Below are 19390 nucleotides of genomic sequence, written 5' to 3' on the forward strand. Positions count from 1 at the left end.
GTGAGGACATATGTAGATGGTGGGTTCAGGTGTGTGTCTTTAGATGCTGGAGATGGCGTAGCAGTTTCTAGAACCGCAGGGGGGACGGGGAGTAAGACCCGTGACTTCTGAGCACTCCGGGCAAGGCGAAGCGGGGTTGGGGGAGCGGGTAGGGACCAAGGATTATGGGCTCAGGTGCTGCCAACTTAGCATGAAAAGAGAAAACTGATTTACAAGAGGCCCTGGCTGGTGTCTGTGGCTCTAGTGTGAGGCTTCCCGGTACTTTGTCAGCTACGTTCCCGGTACTCAGGGGTCAGGTATGCTGGGCCGCGGCTTTCTACTCTGATAGATGCCCTCACCTCTCTGTATACCAACGGCCACTGCCACAGTGCCCAGAGCAGAAGCCTGGGACTTGGGACTCTAGTGGTTCTCAAGTGTGGTCCCTGAACCTCCATCAGCATCACCTGGGAACTAGAGCTGCAGATTGTTAGGCCGCACTCTAGAACCGTCGAATCAGAAACTGGTGGTCCCAGCAACCAGTGTTTAATAAGCTCCCTAAGGAATTCCGATGGGTGTTCACGTTTGGGAACCACAGGTCTAGACGGGTTCCAGGTGCAGCTGCTGCTGCTGGGCCCAGGGCCATAGTTGGAGAATCACTGTTCTAAAAAGTTCACAAGCATATCACTCACCTTATGAGTAAACCCAGTGATCAATTAACAAGTCTTACTGAATACAAAAGGATTGTTTAACAATTCTCTCTGGTCCAGGGGATCATGGGCAACTTTTTAAAAGTTGACGGCGTCTTTGTACTGTTCGAAGTTGTGACCATAAACATGTATTACTTTTGTAGACAAAAAAAAAGAAAGTTGAAAGACTTTGTAAAAGTAAAAATACCTCATTCTGTGTAGTTCTTCACAGCAGGGCTTCTCAAACTATTGTGCAAACAGAGCACTCAGGAGTCTTGTTAAAATGAAGATTCTAGGTTGGATGGTTGGATGGGGGCGGGGTGGTGAATTTCTACATTTTCAACAAGCTTCCTGGTGATTACAGCATACTGACTCACATGCAGTATACTGACTCGGGTAAACCACACTCTGGGTTTACAGAATACAGCGCACTTTTTACCTAGATTATCTTATTTGTTCCCTGTCAGTTTTGGCAGACGGATTCGCTAATTCACACGTTCAACCATTAGATACTACTATGTACTACTATGGACTATGCACGGGGTATACAGATAGGGTCTCAATGAGGTGGAAAACCCACCGACCATGACCAAAAAAAAAAGCAAAAAAAAAAAAAAGCATGTGAACAGATACATAAATAGTGATCAGATCTGATGAGAAAAGAAAGAGGGTGCTGAAAAAGATAGGCCTCTAGGAGGGGGTGATTTCAGCAAAGATGGGAAGGACGAGCCACGGAAGTTCAAGGTCAGGCTCTGGGCGGACACCAGGAAGCTTCTGCCTCGGGAACACAGTGGCAGAGGGGCCGCCCAGTCAAGTGGGGGGCGGCAGGGTCCGCCAGGGCCGAAGGCCCTGATAGGGAGCGGATTTCAATCCAGGCTCCGGGGTTAAGCATTGAGAGTTTAAGCAGGGAAGTGACTGGTCTGGTGTTCGCCTTAGGATCACTCTGGCTGTGGAAATGAATGACACCCAGGCAGGGTCGCCTCGGAGTTGGTGCCCCCGGAGCGCTGGGCCAGGCGGGGGCGCCCAGGAGTCAGGGCCGCCGCCCCTGCAGTAGTGCGGACCCGGGGGGGGGGGGGGGGGGGGGGGGGGGGGGGGGAGTGGAGGGGTGGAGGGTTGGAGGTGGGGAGGGTCAGGAATCCCCTTAGGAATAAGGAGGCACCGGGGCACGTGTTTTTATTGCTGCACTGAGCCCCTTAAACGCGCGCGCTCCGGGGAACAACGTGACTTTTTTCTTTTCCTCCTTTCAGAGGACCTGGGCTCCCACGTTGGCGTCTGGGACACTTCCCCCCGAGTGCCCGAGTCTGCCCACCTGTTAAAGAGAACTTCGGACCAGCCCCGGGGGGACATCCCGGGCTTCCGGTCGCGCACCCCGGGCAAGCCTGGAGGCCGGCCCGGCCCGGACGGAGGCGGTCTCGGGCGGCACATGGGGTCGACTGCCCACCCGGGAGACTGAGGCACGGTGGGGCGAGGAGCGCGGGCCCTCGGAACTCCCGCAGACTCCGAGGCGCACGTCGCGGGCCCCCGCGGGCTGCCCAGGCCGCCCACCAGCGGTCTCGGCGCGGAGGCCCCCGCCCAGCGCGCCCAGGGGCGGGGCCGGCCCGGAGCCCGGGAGCGGGGCGCGGATCGCGGGGTGGGGGGAGCGCGGCGGCGGCCGGGGCAGCCCCCGCGCGGTGCCCGCTCCCGAGCCGGGACACAGCTCCGCGTCCCCCCACAACGCCCGGCCGGGGAGCGGGCGGCGGGGCCTCGCTGCGCGGCGCAGGCCTGCCCCGGGGCGCCCGCCGCCGCCGACCCCGCCCCTCGGCCGCCTCCCCCGCCTCCCCCGCCTCCGCCTCCTCGCGGCCCGGGACGCGCCCGGCCGGCCACCGAGCGGCGGGGACTGCGTCCGGCGCGCTCACTTCCGCGTCCCGCCGCCCTCCGGCCCGCGCGCGCCCGGTCGCCGCCGCCATCGGACAATAGGCCGCCCGCCGCGGCCGCCGTGGACTTCCTGCCCGGCCCGCGCCGGCCGGTGCGCCGCTCCCCGCGCCCCTCCCCGCGCCCCTCTCCGCGCCGGTCGGGGAGCCGCGAGCGCCCGGCGCCCGGGACGTGCCTGCGCCTCCGCCCGCCGCGCCTCTGCCGCGGCCGGTCCGGCGGCCTCCACCCTCTCCCGCCGAGCCGGCTTCACTCCGGCTCCCTCCAGAGGCTGCGCTCGTCGTCCCGTTTCGGACTTTGATTGCTTACGGAGGGGATTTGTCTTCTTCTATTTCTTTTTCCTTTTACGATTTGAAAAGGAGAAAAGAACGCACGGCAAGCTGGGACGGTGAAGCGCCACCAGCTGCCCCCACGTGGACACCTCCGAGGCGAAAGGGAGTTGGACGCACACTTGGGCCGGCCGGCCTTGAGGCCTCCACTTCGGCCGGACTCCCAGGCCTGGGGTCATGACTCTCAGGCCCGGCAGGTGGAAGGCGTTGACTGTCCTGGGCTGGACCTGAGCCCCGGCCCCCCGCTGCAACAACCCTCACGCCCGTCCCGCGCTCACGGACACACCGGCCACCTGGGCTAGGCTCTGACTCGCGCCTGCGACATGGATAAGTACGGCGACCTGGGCCTGGAGGCCAGCAAATTCATTGAGGACCTGAACATGTACGAGGCCTCCAAGGATGGACTCTTCCGAGTGGACAAGGGGGCAGGCAACAACCCTGAGTTTGAGGAAACGCGCAGGGTGTTTGCCACCAAGATGGCCAAGATCCACCGCCAGCAGCAGCAACAGCTTCTGCAGGAGGAGACCTTGCCCAGGGGGGGCAGAGGTCCGGTCAACGGCGGGGGCCCCCCAGGCCCACAGGTCCGACGGGATGCCGCTGTGGGCCACAAGCTGACCCCGGATGGTGCTACCAAGCCCCCTCTCGCTGCCTCGACAGCGGGTCCTGGGACGGCCAGCGCCGTCGCCTCTGGGCAGCCCTTGTATCCACCCCAGGACCAGAGGGCCAGGCCGTATGTCCGCAGCGGAAGCCACGGCAGCCAGGACTGTGGCTCCAGGGAGAGCCTGGCACGCTGGGAGATGTCTGCTTTCCGCCAGCCCGGCCCCTGCGAGGATCCTTCCTGCCTCACCCACGGAGACTATTATGACAACCTCTCTTTGGCGAGCCCAAAGTGGGCTGATGAACCGGGAGTGTCCCCCAGCATCAGGGTGGGCGTCGGGAGTGGGTGGCCTGGCACCCTAGGGACTACTGAAGCACCACTGTCCAAACCTTCCGGGGACCATCCCCTGTACCAGCCTCAGCTGGCCCCAAGCTCCAGCCAGTCGTCAGAGACCGGCCAGGATGGCGGTGTTGGTGGCCGCGGCTGTGAGAAGCCAGCCGGGCTTTGGACTACCGCCTCTTCCCAGCGGGTGAGCCCCGGCCTTTCTTCCCCCGGCCCAGAGAACGGGGCCCTCAGGGGGCCCACTCAGCCCAGGACCCCTTCTTTCTTGGCACCCTTGGCCCAGAGCTGCCCCAGCCAAGGAGCTCTTCCCAGAACAAACTTGGGCGGGGGGAGCGAGGTATCGGGCACCACGCCCAAACCCACTGTGGACCCTCAAGCCTGGTTCCAGGATGGACCCAAGTCTTACCTTTCTAGTTCCGCCCCATCAACCTCACTAGCCAGCGCGGACGGTTTGCCGTCGGGTGCGGCCCCTGGACTGGGTCCCAAGCCTGTCTGCACGGACCCTGGCGTTGGTCCCAAGCTCAGCCCCACCAGCCTTGTCCATCCGGTGATGTCCACACCGCCTGAGTTATCTTGTAAAGAAGGCCCCTCCGGCTGGTCATCTGATGGCAGCCTGGGGCCTGGGCTCCGGGAGAGCCCCAGTCCCCCCAGGGTGAAGCTGCCCTGCCAGACCCTCATCCCGGGCCCCGAGCTTGGGCCCTCAGCCGCCGAACTGAAATTAGAAGCCCTCACTCAGCGTCTGGAGCGTGAGATGGATGGTCACCCGAAGGCCGATTACTTTGGTGAGTGAGAGATCGGTGGCATTGCCCACCGTGGGTGATAAGGTCCCTGCGTTTGGGGGAGGGGCTCCCCGTCGGGGATGCCGTCGCTCTCCTTGAGTGGCACTCTTTTTTTGGGGGGGGTGTGGCTTCCTCTCTCAGCTGCATCTCCTGATTCAGAAACTTGAAAGCATCCCTGAACAGAAAGCGGATCTTGCAGCTGAGGCATTACGCACGTGCAAAAGGCGAAGCGGGGTGGGGTTGCCCACGACCGCTCTCAAAAAAGGGAAATGCCGGGACGTCGGATTTCAGGGGTTCTGGGTGCGCCCTCAGAGCCTCTTGGCAGTGACTGGCTCATGCAGGACTTGAATGGACAAGCGTCTGGGGGCCGGTGCTTCTGGGCCAGGCTGGTCTGGCTATTTGAAGACCAGTGGTTGGGCAGGGGCTCTCTCTGGCCGTGTGTGTGTGTGTGTGTGTGTGTGTGTGTGTGTGTACGCGCGCAGTTGCACTACTAACACAGAAGACTGTTCTCGAGCCGTGGTTCTCAACATGTAGTCCCCAGACCAGCCGGACCCCTTCACTTGGGGACTGGTTAGAAATGCAAACGATACACGGCCCCACCCCACACCTGCTGAAACTTGGAGGGGGGACGGGGCGTGGGGGAGAAGGGGCCGGACACCTGTGCGCTAGGTGTCTCCTAACTCAGCCCCCACCCGAAGTTCCAGCCCCGCAGCCGGGCGACATCCACAGCCACGGCGCCCAGTGGGGTGGAAGACGCTCCTTACTGGTTTTACTCACAGTTTCTGGTTTTGTTTTATTCTCTTTTTGGAATCTCAAACTCTCGGAGACTGCGGGCTTCAGCTTTTTCTTTTTCTCTGTGCAGGGTTTGGAGGCAGCCGTCTTGCCCTGTGGGGTAACGACGTCGTGGTCTCATGGGAGAACTAACTAGAAAGCCTGTTTTTAGAAGAGTCTGAGGGTTGTTTTTGTCTTTTTTTTTTTTCCTTCCGGTTTTGAGCTCTGAATAGTTGGGGTCTTGACTTCCCCATCTGAGGGCTGAGAGCCTTGGGAAGCTGAGTCCCGTGAGGGTGGCCGCTGTGCCCCACGGAGGAGGGCAGGGCACTGGGAAAGGCCTACCTGTTTTTAGCCTGTCCTGTTCTCCGTGAATGACCCGCTCTGGCCTAGGGTGCCTGGAGGGACGGGGTCCCAGGGGCCCATGGGTGCACTGTGCTCCTTATCCTCCTGAAGGCTCATGGGACCAGCTCTCATGACACAGTGGGCGCTCGGAAACTGGGGTGACTTCTTTGGTTTATGTTTCAGAGCGCATGGCACTTACTGCTCTCTCTTTTCCTTTGTAGATTCCCCCCTTGGGGAATAATACTTAGCTGGAAACACTGGTTTTTAAAAGTAAACTTATGCTTAATTTAAAAAAAAAATTGTTTTTAATCTTTTTTTTTGAGAGAGGGAGAGAGACAGAGCGGGAGAGAGAGAGGGAGACACAGAATCCGAAGCAGGCTCCAGGCTCTGAGCTGTCAGCACAGAGCCCGACGTGGGGCTCGAACTCACCCAACGCAAGATCATGACCTGAGCTGAAGTCGGATGCTCAACCGACTGAGCCATCCAGGCACCTCGCTTAGGTTTAATTTTTATTTTCAAGGTCGTTAGACAACAAAACAGCAGTTTTATTTAGTCAGGGAGACAGGCTTACACACCGGATCGGGACCAAGGTATTCGCTAACACCAGTCGTTCAACATGTATTTACTGATCACCTGCCTTGGGACGTGCTCTGTTCGAGGCCTTGGCCTGCATCGTGAACAGGACAGACGGTGCAGTGGAAGGAGACAGGAGATGGACCAAATAAGAAATCAAGCCCTGGGGAGAGACAGGGGTGGAGGAGGAGACGGAACCCCGGGGCGGGTGTTGGCAGGGCGGTTTCCGGTTTTAACTCAGGGGGTCAAGGAACGCCCCATCAGGAAGGTGGCATTTGAGGAAAGGCCTGAAGGAGCAGCATTTGTCCCAGGAAAGGGTGTTCTCGGTGGGCAGATGGCAGGGGCAAAGGCCCTGGGGCCAGTCTGTGCTGCGCCCTGTGCTGGACGCTTACCTTCTACCATTTTATTTACTGGTTGAAAGCACCCTGGGAAGCAGGTTCTGTCATTACGCCTGTCTCACCAACTAGGACGGTAAAGCCCAGGGAAGTTAGATTACTTAACCGAGGCCTCCCAGGTGACGCCGGGTGGGGCTGGCAGTTGAGCCCTGCAGTTCGGCCGTGATGCCCATGCCTCTAACCAGCGTTGCCAAGCTGCCTCCCAAGCACAGATGCGGAAAACTGTTTTACGTCGGTACTTATTTACTCGTCTGCCCTTGTTTTTGTTTTTGTTTTTTTTAAATTGCAGCAAATGTCACCGTAAAATTAACCATTTTAAAGTACACAGTTCAGGGGCGCCTGGGTGGCTTAGTCGGTTAAGTGTCCGACTTCAGCTCAGGTCACGATCTCGCGATCTCGCGGTCCGTGAGTTCGAGCCCCGCGTCGGGCTCTGGGCTGATGGCTCAGAGCCTGGAGCCTGCTTCCGATTCTGTGTCTCCCTCTCTCTCTGCTCCTCCCCCGTTCATGCTCTGTCTCTCTCTCTGTCTCAAAAATAAATAAACGTTAAAAAAAAAATTTTTTTTAAATAAAGTACACGGTTCAGCAGCATTTGGTACATTCACGGCGTTTTCCAAACACCAACTCTGATAGTTTTCAAAACCTTTTTGTCACCCCGAAAGGACACTCCATCCCCCCACGAAGCAATTAATTGCTCCTCACTCTCCGCCCCTCCCAGCCCCTGGCAACTGCCAATATGCGTCCTGTGTCTATGGGTTTACCTATCCTGGATCACTCACATAAGTGGGATCATAGTTTCCTTTTGGACGAAGCGTCACATTTGTATGTAGAAAATTCAAAAGACACAAAAACACGCACAGTGAAAAATTCGTATGCTTCCTACCTGGGCTTCTGGTTGAGCATCCTGGGTGTAATGAGTGTGTGTGTGTGTGTGTGTGTGTGTGTGTGTGTGTGTGTGTGAGAGTGAGCCATGGTTCTCTGTGCTGTCCATCTGCTCTCTGTCTTTGCCACTGAAACTGTGCATCGTGGCAGCTGTCATACATCGGCACATGTGGAGTTGGCTCAGCATCACCACTGTAGAGACGTGCCCCAGGTCACGTAAACGGTCCCCTCTGGTGGCGCGTGAGACGGGCCCTTGTGTAGGACGCAGGCCCAGCTTTGGGATAAACTCCCTGGGGGTGGGGTTGCAGGGCTGGGGCCTTGGGCCCTTTCTGTGTTGCCTGGCTGCTGTCTGCAGAGATTGTGCGGGGACCACAGTGTCCCCCACCCGGGGGGAGGGGCCCCGCACTTTCTTTGACAACTGGGGTGCCACTCGCTCTTCCGTGACCAGCCGTGTGGCTGAGGAGGAAGTCTCTCACCGGAGCCTCTGGCGGTCAGTTCTTGGTCCAGCCCTGCCACGTGACCTTGAACAAACTCGGTTCCCTTCCAGGCCTCACCGCTTCATCCGTGGCGCGAAGTGTGTGGACCAGCTGAGGGGCTCACCACACGGATGCCTCCCCTTCCTCAGATCTGGCGTTATTTGGAAGATTGTGTCTGCCCCACATGCGGCATTTCTTACATTACGACGCACTTTTATTTGCAAACAGAAGAATATCTTTCGAGACGGGGCTCTCGCCAGATAGTCAGGGTAATGTAACCATTACCATCAGAGTGGATGTGGTTCCAGCCGGAAGCCAAGCAAAGTAGATGTTTGGGTTGGTTACTTAGGCCGTTTCCTGGGTCTCACAAAGGCGTCCCTTTGGGCGTTTACACTGTGGGAAGGGCTCGTGAATCCCTGCTGTTGCCTTTGAGAACACTTAGGTCTGAAGACACCTCAGTTTCCAGTAATTGGTCAACTCCTCTCCAAGGACGCTTCTGGCGCTTTCCTTGGCCGTCTTTGTGGGCTTGGTATGACGTGGTCCTAGCCACTGCTTCTCCCTGCTCTTTCTTCTGTGTTCCTCGGTGGCCCCTTTGTGTCTTTCCGTCCGGGCGGAGAGAGGCAAGGACGGACGGACTCTCGACGCTGCTTGGAGAGTGTTAGTGGTTTGCCTGGTGCAGTGTGGCTCCCGTTTTAACACCGCTGTTTATACAGCAGAGGAAGAGAAGAGGTCACCGTCCCTTTTGTTGGCTCTTCCTGGCCTCTCCCTCCATGGTATCCACTGTCTTCCTCACACTGGTTCCCTCCCCACTTCCCAAGGAAAAAGGGTACAGATAAGCCACCTGTCACAGCCTGGGTTTCCCAGGAAGCTGACTCAGACAGTTTAGAGGACAGGGGACTCCCCAGGGGGTGCCCTTGGAAGGACGCAGGCATGGATAGAGGAGGGCTTCAGCTGCAGTGCGGGCCTGACAGGCCTGGGCCCACCCCGCAGGGAGCTCGGGAGCTGGAAAAGCCCTTCAGAGCTGTCCCGAGTTGGGGCAAGATCGCCAGGCCTTCACGCTCCCCCGTGGATCAGTCATCCATGGTGGGCCGCCCTGGGAAGCACTTGACCTTGGGCGAGGCGGCCCCTTGTGGCTGGGACAGAGCCCGAGGGGTGGACAGGCGAGGCCTCCCTCCGGCTGCACCCCCGGCAGCCAGGCCACAGCCCCTTCGGTGAAGGGGGATCTGGGCAGCCCATCAAAGGGGCCACCGCAGCCCCCGGCATCAGGCAGACCAGACCCCTTTTACAGTGACCTTTGGGCCCCGTGGTTCTAATCCTAGCGACCGTCCGTCGAGTGCCCGTGACACGGCTGGCGTTGGGCGTGCGCTCTGCGTTGACTTTCACGGACGCCGGTAGTCTCTGTTCGCAGTTGGGAAACTGAGGCTCGGGACTTGCTCAGGACCACACAGGCGTCAGTGGTGGTGCTTCCACCCCGTTTGGGCTCTGACGGCTCCCCTGGTGGGACCGGGCCGTCTCTTAGCTCTGTGTTTGTCGCTCCGTCGGCCCCTCCAGATTCACTCCCCACCCAGCTGCTGCGGGGGCATCGGTTGCCTCTGGGCCTGTAGCCCCCCCCCCCACCCCCCCCCGCCGCCATGCTTTCCCTCCCGGTGGTGGGTCTGGGGGTCAGAGAGAAGCCCACTGAAGCCCTGCAGGGGAAGGGGCTCTGCCAGACTCGGTCGGGCACCAGGGGCTGCAGAGGCAAGAAGAGGTTCGTTGTAGGGTCTCCAACACCCAGTGAATGGATGGAGCCCCCCCGCCCTGCCCCGCATGGACACAGAGAAGAGGCCGGCTCTGCCCTGAGTTTTCCAGTCTCCCCTGGACCCTCCTTTTCTTTTTTTATTGTTTTTTTTTAACGTTTATTTATTTTTGAGAAACAGAGAGCAGGAGCGGGGGAGGGAAACACGGAATCCGAAGCAGGCTCCAGGCTCCGAGCTGTCAGCACAGAGCCCAGTGCGGGTCTTGAACTCACGAGCAGTGAGATCATGACCTGAGCCAATGTCGACCGCTCAACCGACTGAGCCACCCAGGCGCCCCATCCAGTGGGCCTTCCTGACGCAGCGGCCGACCCGCCTTTGCCCAGGAGCCTATAACCAGCCTACAACCTCCTCCGGAGAATGGCCCTGCCTGGGTGCCTGGTCTTTAGTAGACCAGGTAACCTCCTCAAAATCAGGAAGGCACGTGTATTTTGAAAAAAATGTTTACTTATTTATTTTGAGGGAGAGAGAGAGAGCATGAGCAAGGTAGGGGCAGAGAGAGAGAGAGAGAGAGAGAGAGAGAGAGAAAGAGAGAGAGAGGATCCTTAGCAGCATCCGACGTGGGGCTCGAACCCACGAACCTTGAGATCACGACCTGAGCTGAAATCAGGAGTCGGATACTTAACGGCCTGAGCCTCCCAGGTGCCCCAGGAAGGCGTATGTTTTGTAACTTTTTATGGACGTGTAGTATACACATAGGGTAGGTGCCCACAAAGTGAACGCACCCGCGTGAGCACCCGCGTGACCAGATCGAGGCAAGAACGTGAGTGGCGGTGACAGCACACGGCTTGCGCTGTAGCCATCGGGCCCACACTCGGGCCCTCCCCTGCCGTACTGTGCTCACCAGCCCCTTCACACCGGCCTCGCTGCTGGTCCCCGAGTTCCTGGAACTCCTCCCTCACAGGGTCCCTGTCCTCAGGGACTTCCCCAGCCAGCGCCCTTGTGGCACACAGAGCTGCCTGCCCCTGTGACCCTACTCAGGGAGGGGGTCTCCAGCTGAGCCCTGATGAACCCTGACGAGCCCTGACCTCGGTTTCCCACAGCGTGTGCCGTGACCCTCTGCCGTCCTCCCTCTTTGGGATAGTATGTTTCTCCTCTATTCCTCTGTGGCCAGGAAGGAATGTCTTGTTTTTTCCATTAATAGTTGACAGCATGGGAGCACTTGGGTGGCTCAGTCGGTTGAGCGTCCAACTTCGGCTCAGGTCGTGATCTCGTGGTCTGTGAGTTCGAGCCCCGCGTCGGGCTCTGTGCTGACAGCTCAGAGCCTGGAGCCTGCTTCGGATTCTGTGTCTCCCTCTCTCTCTCTGCCCCCTCCCTGGCTCGCTCTCTCTCTCTCTCTCTCTCTCTCTCTCTCAAAAATAAACATTAAAAAAAAAAAAACTTAAAAAAAAAAAAAACGAATCCACAGCATGAAATGGACCTTACGATGTGGCACTTCTTGCCGGAGTGTTTTGGTTTTTTTTTTTTTAAAGTTACATTTCTTTACGTTTTTTGGCTTATGACTCCCACCCAGGACGCAGAACTGGGCAAGAGAGGCCCAATCTGGGGAGTGAGGAAAGCGGGCGTCCCGCGCCTGATTTACCAGTGGCCCCGGGTGGGACACCGGGCACGCCGCTCTCCCTCAGCGCGGAGACAAAGCTGACCTCGGAGGGCTCGTCCCGGCCCGAAGGGCTGTGGCCGTGGCTTTGGGGACCCTCGGGTGCCTGGATTTTAGCGGACCGAGTAACCGGGCACAGCACTGTCAGCGGTGGTGGGAGCCCGGCCAGCCTGGCGTGCCCCGCCCCGTCCGGACCTCTGCGGAAGCAGAGTGCTTCCGTGTCTTAAGTTACGCTTGCGTTTGCTACGGCGAATGGTAATCGTTTTCATTTTAGGGGATCTGGAAAATACATCCAGTGGAAACGGGAGCCGTAAATCCCTGCCATGCCGGCCACCCTTGGAATAATCGGCGTTACAATTTTCTGCAGAGGTTCCGGTGCACGGTCGTGGCCAGAGCCCGCTGCGATTCGGGGCGCGTCACGTGCTGTCATTCTTGGCTCCTGGGCCGGACGCAGAAGCCTTCGCTCGGCTGGAGGTCCCTTTGCTCCGCAGAGTGCGTCTGAGGAGAGTGAGATTCGGAAGGAAAGGTCTCTAGGAGGGCGAGCCACTGGTGTCACACCGGTCGCCCACCCTGAGGCCTTTAGAGGCTCTCACTCTAATTACACTCGGGGTCCTCAACTTAGGGGGACAGTCAGTAGCACTGGCTGCGGGGTTCGCTGACCTTGTTTTTGCTGGCGTGGCCCAGGCTTCCTCCCTGGACTCCTGTGGTGTCCTTGGTGGTGCTGGGTCATCGGACACCGGAGAGTGGCCTCAGGGCCCGGCACTGTCAGGGCCCCACAAAGTGGGTGCTCGGTGGCTGTCTGCTGGAGGAGTGGAGGGCCTTCCGCTGCCGTGTGAAGGGAGCAGGGAAGGGATTTGTAGCTGGGGTTACGGCCCTGAGATGGTTTTGCTAAAGCGTATTGCCCTGTGCCAGGCACTTTTCCGTCATCTTACGTGCGTCGGCTTGTTCGACCCTTCCGATAACTGTATTTCACTAGCCCCGTTTTATAGGTGGGCAGACTGAGGTCAGGTACCCTGCTGAATACATTTGTTGAGGAGCGTGGCTGACGGAGGGCTGGTTCACCTGCTTTAGGTGAGCTCGAGCCCCACTTTGGGTGAGCCCTGCTTCCCTCTCTCTCTGTCTCTCTCTCTGTGCCTCTTTCTCTCTTCCCTCTGCCTCTCCTGGGATTCTGTCTCTCTTTGCCCCTTGCTCACTTGCACCCCCCCCCTCAAAAAAATAATAAATAAAGAAGGATCAGTGTCAACCCCAGACTGTGTGTGATGCTTAGAAGCAAACGTTGGACGAAATGATGCTTCGGGCCCATCGGGCAAACTGAACAGAAACCTTTCCCGAAAACAAAGCAGGCCTCCAAAATTCCCAAGGCCCATCAATGGCGGGGGTAGTACTTGCCAGCAAATATTTATATCTGCTTCAGGTTTTGTTTTTCACTTGTCCCCTCCCAGGGAAGCCAGCTGGACACGGAATGTCAGGGTCACGTTGGAAGGCTGGAGACTTTCTGCTCGAGTGTTTCAAAGGGAATACTTTAGGGTCCACAGCCGGGCTATTTTTAAGTTTTGAGAGCCATGAGTTTAGACTTGGCCAACTTCCCTCCTCATCTTTCTTGGTCTGTGACTCAACTCTGCGCGTCCCAGGAGAGCGAGGACTGGTTACTCCCGGTTACTGGAAGTCTGTTGGGAGCATATCAGGGACCTTCATCTTTTCTCCCCACGCACGTATCCGCAGCATATAAAAGGTTCTGGAAGCCTGCCCTGCCGCTGTCACTGGAGAGGAGGGGCCTCGAGTTCAGTGTGCGTCTGCCCTTCAGCCAACCCTGGGAAATGTAAAGACCCAGGTAATTTGAGGATGGGTGGCTGAGGCAGCCCGCTAATAATGCAGGCCCTGAGTCTGGGGGCGCACACACATCCCAGCGGGCTTTGGCCCGGACAGCATGTGACGGTCATTTCGGCATGCACACGGTAGCACGCTTGCTTGCCTCTTGCTGACCAAAGTCCCTCTGACCATAAGAGCAGCCTCCCTGTTCTCTCGAGCCCCCCTTCCGGCAGGGTGGGACCAAGTTGTGGCCGTGTTTGCTCACACGATGGTCAGGGCTCGCCCAGGGCATCCGGGTGGAGCTCTCGCGTCTGCTGAAACATCGCCCGGCCCGTTCTCTCTCCCCCCTCTGTGCCTTGCGTCGCTTCCTGATGAGGCGGGGAGGTGGCGAATTTTGAAAGATGGGCTCGGGGGGCAGCCCCGCTGACCGCTGGCCACGGTGGACTCCAGGGCGTCTGCTGACAGAGTCCCCATCACCGTCAACGTGCTGGCGGCCGGCCTGCCCGTGCCACTTGCCGACGGTGTCAGTTTGGGCATCTGGCTTCTCGTTTTTTGCCCTCGGTTTCCTCACCTCATGGGGACTGGATGTCCTGTGCTCTTTATCATTCTGTTCCCCTCCCCGTGCCGCGAGCCAGTGACGGGTTCAGGGCTCTTGGCAGAGAAGCCCGGGATGGAGAGCGCGTGAAAAAAACATGTGTGTGAGTGCACACTCCCTGGGCAGGAAACTCTTCGATTTGGCCCTGCCGGGTCCCTCCTTCAGGTCACTGTCCCCAACCAGGGGGACCCTGAAATGCCCTTCTCCCACTAATAATGCTCTTAACTGACTTCACTCATGAGATCAAAACCACATTCTTGGGGGAAAAACACTTAAGCTCATGTAAAGTGGCACTTGAGAATAATAAGGAAAATGAGGAAGTAAAATCCAACACCGAATTAATGGTAAGATTCGAAGTACAAAACACAGGGCCTGGTGTGTAGAAGAATAAAAAGTTAAGACGTCTCGGGGGCGCCTGGGTGGCTCAGTCGGTGAAGCGTCCGACTTCGGCTCAGGTCATGATCTCGAGGTCTTGGGTGCGAGCCCCGCGTCGGGCTCTGTGCTGACAGCTCGGAGCCTGGAGCCTGCTTCGGATTCTGTGTCTCCCCCTCTGTCTGCCCCTAACCCACTCGCTCGCATGTTTTCTCTCTCGATCTCTCTCTCTCTGTCAAAAATAAATAAAAACTTAGAGACGTTAAGATGTTTCAGTCACAAATCCACCGTTGGCTCAGCAGCAGTGGACTGGGAAACCGTGGAGGCCACAATGCCATTGCTCTGTCCCCTTGTGCCCGGCGGCGGTTGTGACGCTCTGACAGCCGATCAGGGCGGAAGGCTGAGCTGCTCGGGCCGGGACTTGGGTGCGCCACGCGGCTGAACCTTGGAGGTGCTGAACCCCCGGTGCCTTCTAAACTCGGGAGATGCTCTGGACCTTGGGGTGGACTTGACACTTGGCCACGTTTTGAGAAGGGAATTTCAGCGAGAGAGCACGAAACCGGGGTGAGTCTCTGGACCGCTCTTGCCTTAGCTTGGCCGGGTGGGGCTCTGGAGTCCTGAGGCTAGGCTTGTGGGCGTGACCCCCCCAGCGACCCGGTCACTGGCTCTCCTGCTGGGTCCCCGGGGCTCTCGGCTGCCCCTCCCCCACCTCTGTCCGTCACCACATCCAGTTCCAGGCCCAGATGACATACTCCCTCCACGGTCATTAGGGAACACCTACTGTATACAGGAGGCGGAATTAGGATTTGCGGGGCTTGCTTTGTGCCCAGACCTGTTGCTTAGCTCCGCTTGCTGGGATGTGGGCTCCATGAGCGGGGGCGGGGCGCGTCCCTTCTGTTCGTCCTTGTGTGCCGGGGCCCAGGGCAGTGGCTGGCACCCGGCAGGCGTGCGGGCAAAGACTTGCTGAATCAATGAATGAACACCGTGGCCAGCAGAGGGATGAGGAGAGTCCCCGACTCCCTCCCGAGTGCCGGCCCTTTGAGTGGGGACGTTCCTGCTGTGGTGCACGCACACCCCGGGGCCCCTCCACACCCCACGTGCACATGCCAGGGCGTGCGTGGGAGGCAGGCACACCTCACCCTGACTTGGAGGCACCCGGACGAGGTGCCGGCAGGCAGACGTGTGTGTTCTTATCTGAGAGGGCGTTCATCTTGTCCTGAAGTCAGAATTTGCGGAACTGCTTGTGGGCTCTCGATCGGCCCCGGGCCGACTCTTCGACGGCCTTTTGTGCCTCAGTTTCCCCGTCAGGAAAACGCGGCCATGGCTGGTGGGAAGACTAAATTAATTAACGTAGATCTGCACTGTCCAGCAGCTGGGAAGGACTTCAGAGTGTGCCGGTCCCCGTGAGAGGTGCTCTAAGGGTGATATCTCCTCCGGGCCAGACTTGATACGGCGAAAAAAATGTCAAACAGCTCCTTAATATTTTTACATTGGTTCTGTGTTTAGTGTTTGTCACTTTGTTTGTTTATTTATATTTGAGAGTGCAAGCGGGGACAGGCAGAGGGAGGGGGGGACAGAGGATCCCAAGCAGGCTCTGCACTGACAGGAGAGAGCCCGATGCGGGGCTCCGACTCACGAACCGCGTGATCATGACCCGAGCCCAAGTCAGATGCTCAACCCACTGAACCACCCAGGCGCCCCAAGCCCACAGGTGCTTAAGATGTAGTCTGTCCGGTCGCCACCGCCCCGACACAAGCGCACTGAGGCTGTGTGCCCGCCGCAGAGGAGACGAGACGGCCCTCACAGCCCCTTGAAGCGTGTCTGTTCTGATGGAGGAAGCAGGTACTCTGCGATCTGAGCAGGTGGTCCTCGTAGCTGAGCCAACGTTCCAGGACCTTAAAAACACACTCAGTTTCGCGAGGACAGGAGGGACATCCAGGGGGACTGCATGTCCCCTCGCTGTCCTTCGAGAAAGGAAAGATGGTGTTTCTAGTAAGAGCGGTGGCGGAAGGCCCCCCGGGACTGGGCTCCTCTGGGCCCCGGCCAACGGGCCCGCACCCCGCGCCTCTGGCTGGGCTGTGGAGGCCTCGCCTGGGTGTAGGGAGGGAAGCCGAGATGGGTGGCTTTCCCAAGGAGCCTCCAAAGGCCCGATTGTCTGCGGCCTGTTCCGGCGTGGCCGATGCCGTCCTCTCTGGCGGTGGGGCTTAGACAGAGGCCCTTTGGGGGCTGGCCTCGGAGGTCAGTGCAGTGTTAGAGCCAGCCCTCCCTCCTCGGCCTGTGGCCCCCGGCTGCCACCCCTCGGTGTCAGTGGCTGTGTGGGTGTGGGGCGAGGCAGCCCTGCCCTGGTTTAGAGCCAGAGAGCAAAGGAAGGGAAGGGGGAGGGCAGCAGGAAGAAGGGATCCGATGCTAAGTAAGCCAGCGGGGCCTCAGCCCAGCTGTGTGCTTTGTTTGTGGGGTTTCAGTCTCCGCACTGGGTATTGGCGGGCAGGCCCGGGGCCTTTCTGCCGCGTGGCCTTTTCTGACCCAGCCGTGGTAGTGGCTTTGTGTCACTTCTGCTGCACACCGTTGGCGAAAGCAGTCACCTGTGCCTGAATGGGGGAGGGGTGGCAGACTCCCCACCTGTGGATGGAAGGGGGCGTCGAGGAATTTGTGGCTGTGTTTTTATTTTATTTTATTTTATTTTATTTTATTTTATTTTATTTTAATTTTATATTTTAAAGTCCACTTATTTATTTTTGAGAGAGAGAGAGCATGCGCCTGAGTTGGGGAGGGGCAGAGGGAGAGGATCCCAAGCAGGCTCCGCACTGTCGGTGTGGAGCCCAACGTGGGGCTCAAACTCAAGAACCGCGAGGTCATGACCTGAGCCGAAACCAAGAGCCGGACGCTTAACCGGCTGAGCCACCCACGCGCCCCGGGTGGCTGTGATTTTAAAAAGTTACACGGAAGCCTGGAATGTGTCATTGGGTGAGTTGTAACAGATGCTGGCACCCGTGTAGCCCGCCCTCCTGTCAAGGTATAGTAGAGTTCCAGCCCCAGGAAGTTCCCTCCTGCCTCTTCCAGTCCGTGCCCACCCCCAGCCACGCACTGTTCTGATTTTTTTCATCGTTTGTTAGTTTCGCCTGCCCTAAAACACAGCATAAATGGGTTCGTGCGGTGTTCGTATTCAGCCAATATCCTCACTATTCACGGATTCTGTATTTGCGAGTTTGCCTAATTGCTAAGATTTATTTGTCACCCCAGAATCGACTCGTAGCGCTTTGGCGGTCATTTGGGGACACGTGCGGAGGGGTGAAAAATGTGAGCGCCCCCCCCCCCCCCCCACATTCCCCGCTGAGGGTGAGCGGGGCGTTGCTCTGCCTGCTTGTTTTAGCTCTCACACTGTAAACAAGTGTCTTTTTTGTGGTGGTTTTAGTGCCATGGTTTTTGCATTTTTGTGCTCTTGGTGATTTTTCTGTATAACATGTTCCTCAGGGACAGTGCTGAAGTGCTGGGTGATATTGGTAAACTCAAGAAGGCTGTGATGTGCTTTAACAGAGAAAATACCTGTGTTTGATAAGTTTCGCTCAGGCATATGTCCTGATGCTGTTGGCTGTGAGTTCAGTGTTAATGAAGTCAACAATATATGTTAAATAAGTCATCTTTAGGGGCGCCTGGGTGGCTCAGTCAGTTGAGTGTCCGACTTTGGCTCAGGTCATGATCTCTTAGTTTGTGGGTTCGAGCCCCTCATCGGGCTCTGTGCTGACAGCTCAGAGCCTGGAGCCTGCTTCGGATTCTGTGTCTCCCTCTCTCTGTGTCCCTCCCCTGCTTGTTCGTGCATTGTCTCTCTCCTTCTCTTCCTCTTTCTCACTCTCTCTCAAAAATAAACATTAAACAATTTTAAATAAGGTGTCTTTAAACAGAAACACAGATAAAGCGAGGTTATGTACTGACTGGTTGATGCCAGTGTTACGACCAGAGGCTGGCGGGAACCTAACCCTGTATTTCCTCCGGGGGGGGGGGGGGGGGGCGATGTTCACTATTCGATCATTCGGCATTGGCGGTGACTTCACGGAACATTATACCGCGAATATCGAGCATCGACTGTAGTCCTCTTTCGTCTGGCACCGTTCACGCAGAGAATGTCTGTGAAATTCATCTCTGTTGCTTCTGTGTGTCAGGTGTTTGTCTTTTTTTCTTTTGTTTTCTTTTTAACCAAGTAGCATTCCATTCGGTGAGTACACCACACTTTGTTTTTCCATTTCCCTATTGAGGAATGTTTGTCTTTCCTTCTGGGGCTGAAGGAGGAGTCGGCTATGGTCATTTGTGTCGAGATACGCTTTCACTTCTGCTGGGTAAATACCTAGGAGGGGAGTCGCTGGCTCATAGAGTAGGAGTGTGTTTAACTCTTTCAGCAGCTGCCAAAAAGTTTTCTGAAGGGACTGGGCCATTTAGCCTTCCCCCAAACAGTATGTGAGAGCCCCCGCCCCCTTTCCTTCTCGATGCGCTGTCTCGGGGGTTTCTTTCGGCTCCGCTGGCTACTTTCTAAACTGGCTCCTCCGTGAGGAGGGCACTTGGCTGACACCCTTCTAATTCCTTCTGTTAAAATAACTGTCTTCACAGCCGATTTTTCAACCCTTTTTTGGTAGTTACTATGGTCTCAGAAGGGTTTGATTTTTTTTTTTTTTCTCCCACCAGCTTTCACTAACGCGGAACACTTGCATGGTTTTGCCATTTCCAAAAACTCACGCGCAACTAACTGTGGGAAAGTCAGAAACTCTGTGCCGACAAAAATGATGTACAAGGGACCGATCGTTCCACTTGGGGGTAATCACTGTGAAGAGAGACTTTTGTTCTGACACACAGCTGTTTAATTTTTAGGCATCTGAGGGAACGAGAGTGAACTTTGTTGGAGCAGTGAGTCCCCGGTGAGAATTATCCTGGTGAAGGGCCCCAGGGGAGGACACACAGCTAGAACTCAGGAGCCAGCGAATGAAGCCTTTTCCTCTTGAGTTGCTTGTTTCTGGTTCTTGCTGGGAGACTTCGTGTCACCCTGGTGGCTTGATTTTTTTGAAGGCCGGCCAGAGTTTAATTTTTTGCAGGTGATCATAGGATCAGAATGGAGAGCTGGGGGCCCCTCCTCCCCCTGGGCCTCGGGAAGCTCTTCTCCGGACCCTCCGAACAACCCCTC

The 19390-nt window shown here is 57.4% G+C and overlaps 1 protein-coding gene across 1 annotated transcript in view; it reads left to right on the plus strand.

Moving 5' to 3' along the window:
• Positions 1-2502: 2502 nt before the first annotated feature.
• LIMD1 (LIM domain containing 1) overlaps positions 2503-19390 on the plus strand; it is a 71241-nt gene continuing 54353 nt past the window's right edge. Inside the window, exon 1 of the mRNA XM_043587213.1 lies at positions 2503-4624. Within this exon, the coding sequence (XP_043443148.1) occupies positions 3226-4624 (1399 nt within the window). The 5' untranslated portion in view covers positions 2503-3225. The remainder of the gene's footprint in view (positions 4625-19390) is intronic.

This window comes from Prionailurus bengalensis, chromosome A2, assembly GCF_016509475.1.
Source record: "Prionailurus bengalensis isolate Pbe53 chromosome A2, Fcat_Pben_1.1_paternal_pri, whole genome shotgun sequence".
Lineage (NCBI taxonomy): Eukaryota > Metazoa > Chordata > Mammalia > Carnivora > Felidae > Prionailurus > Prionailurus bengalensis.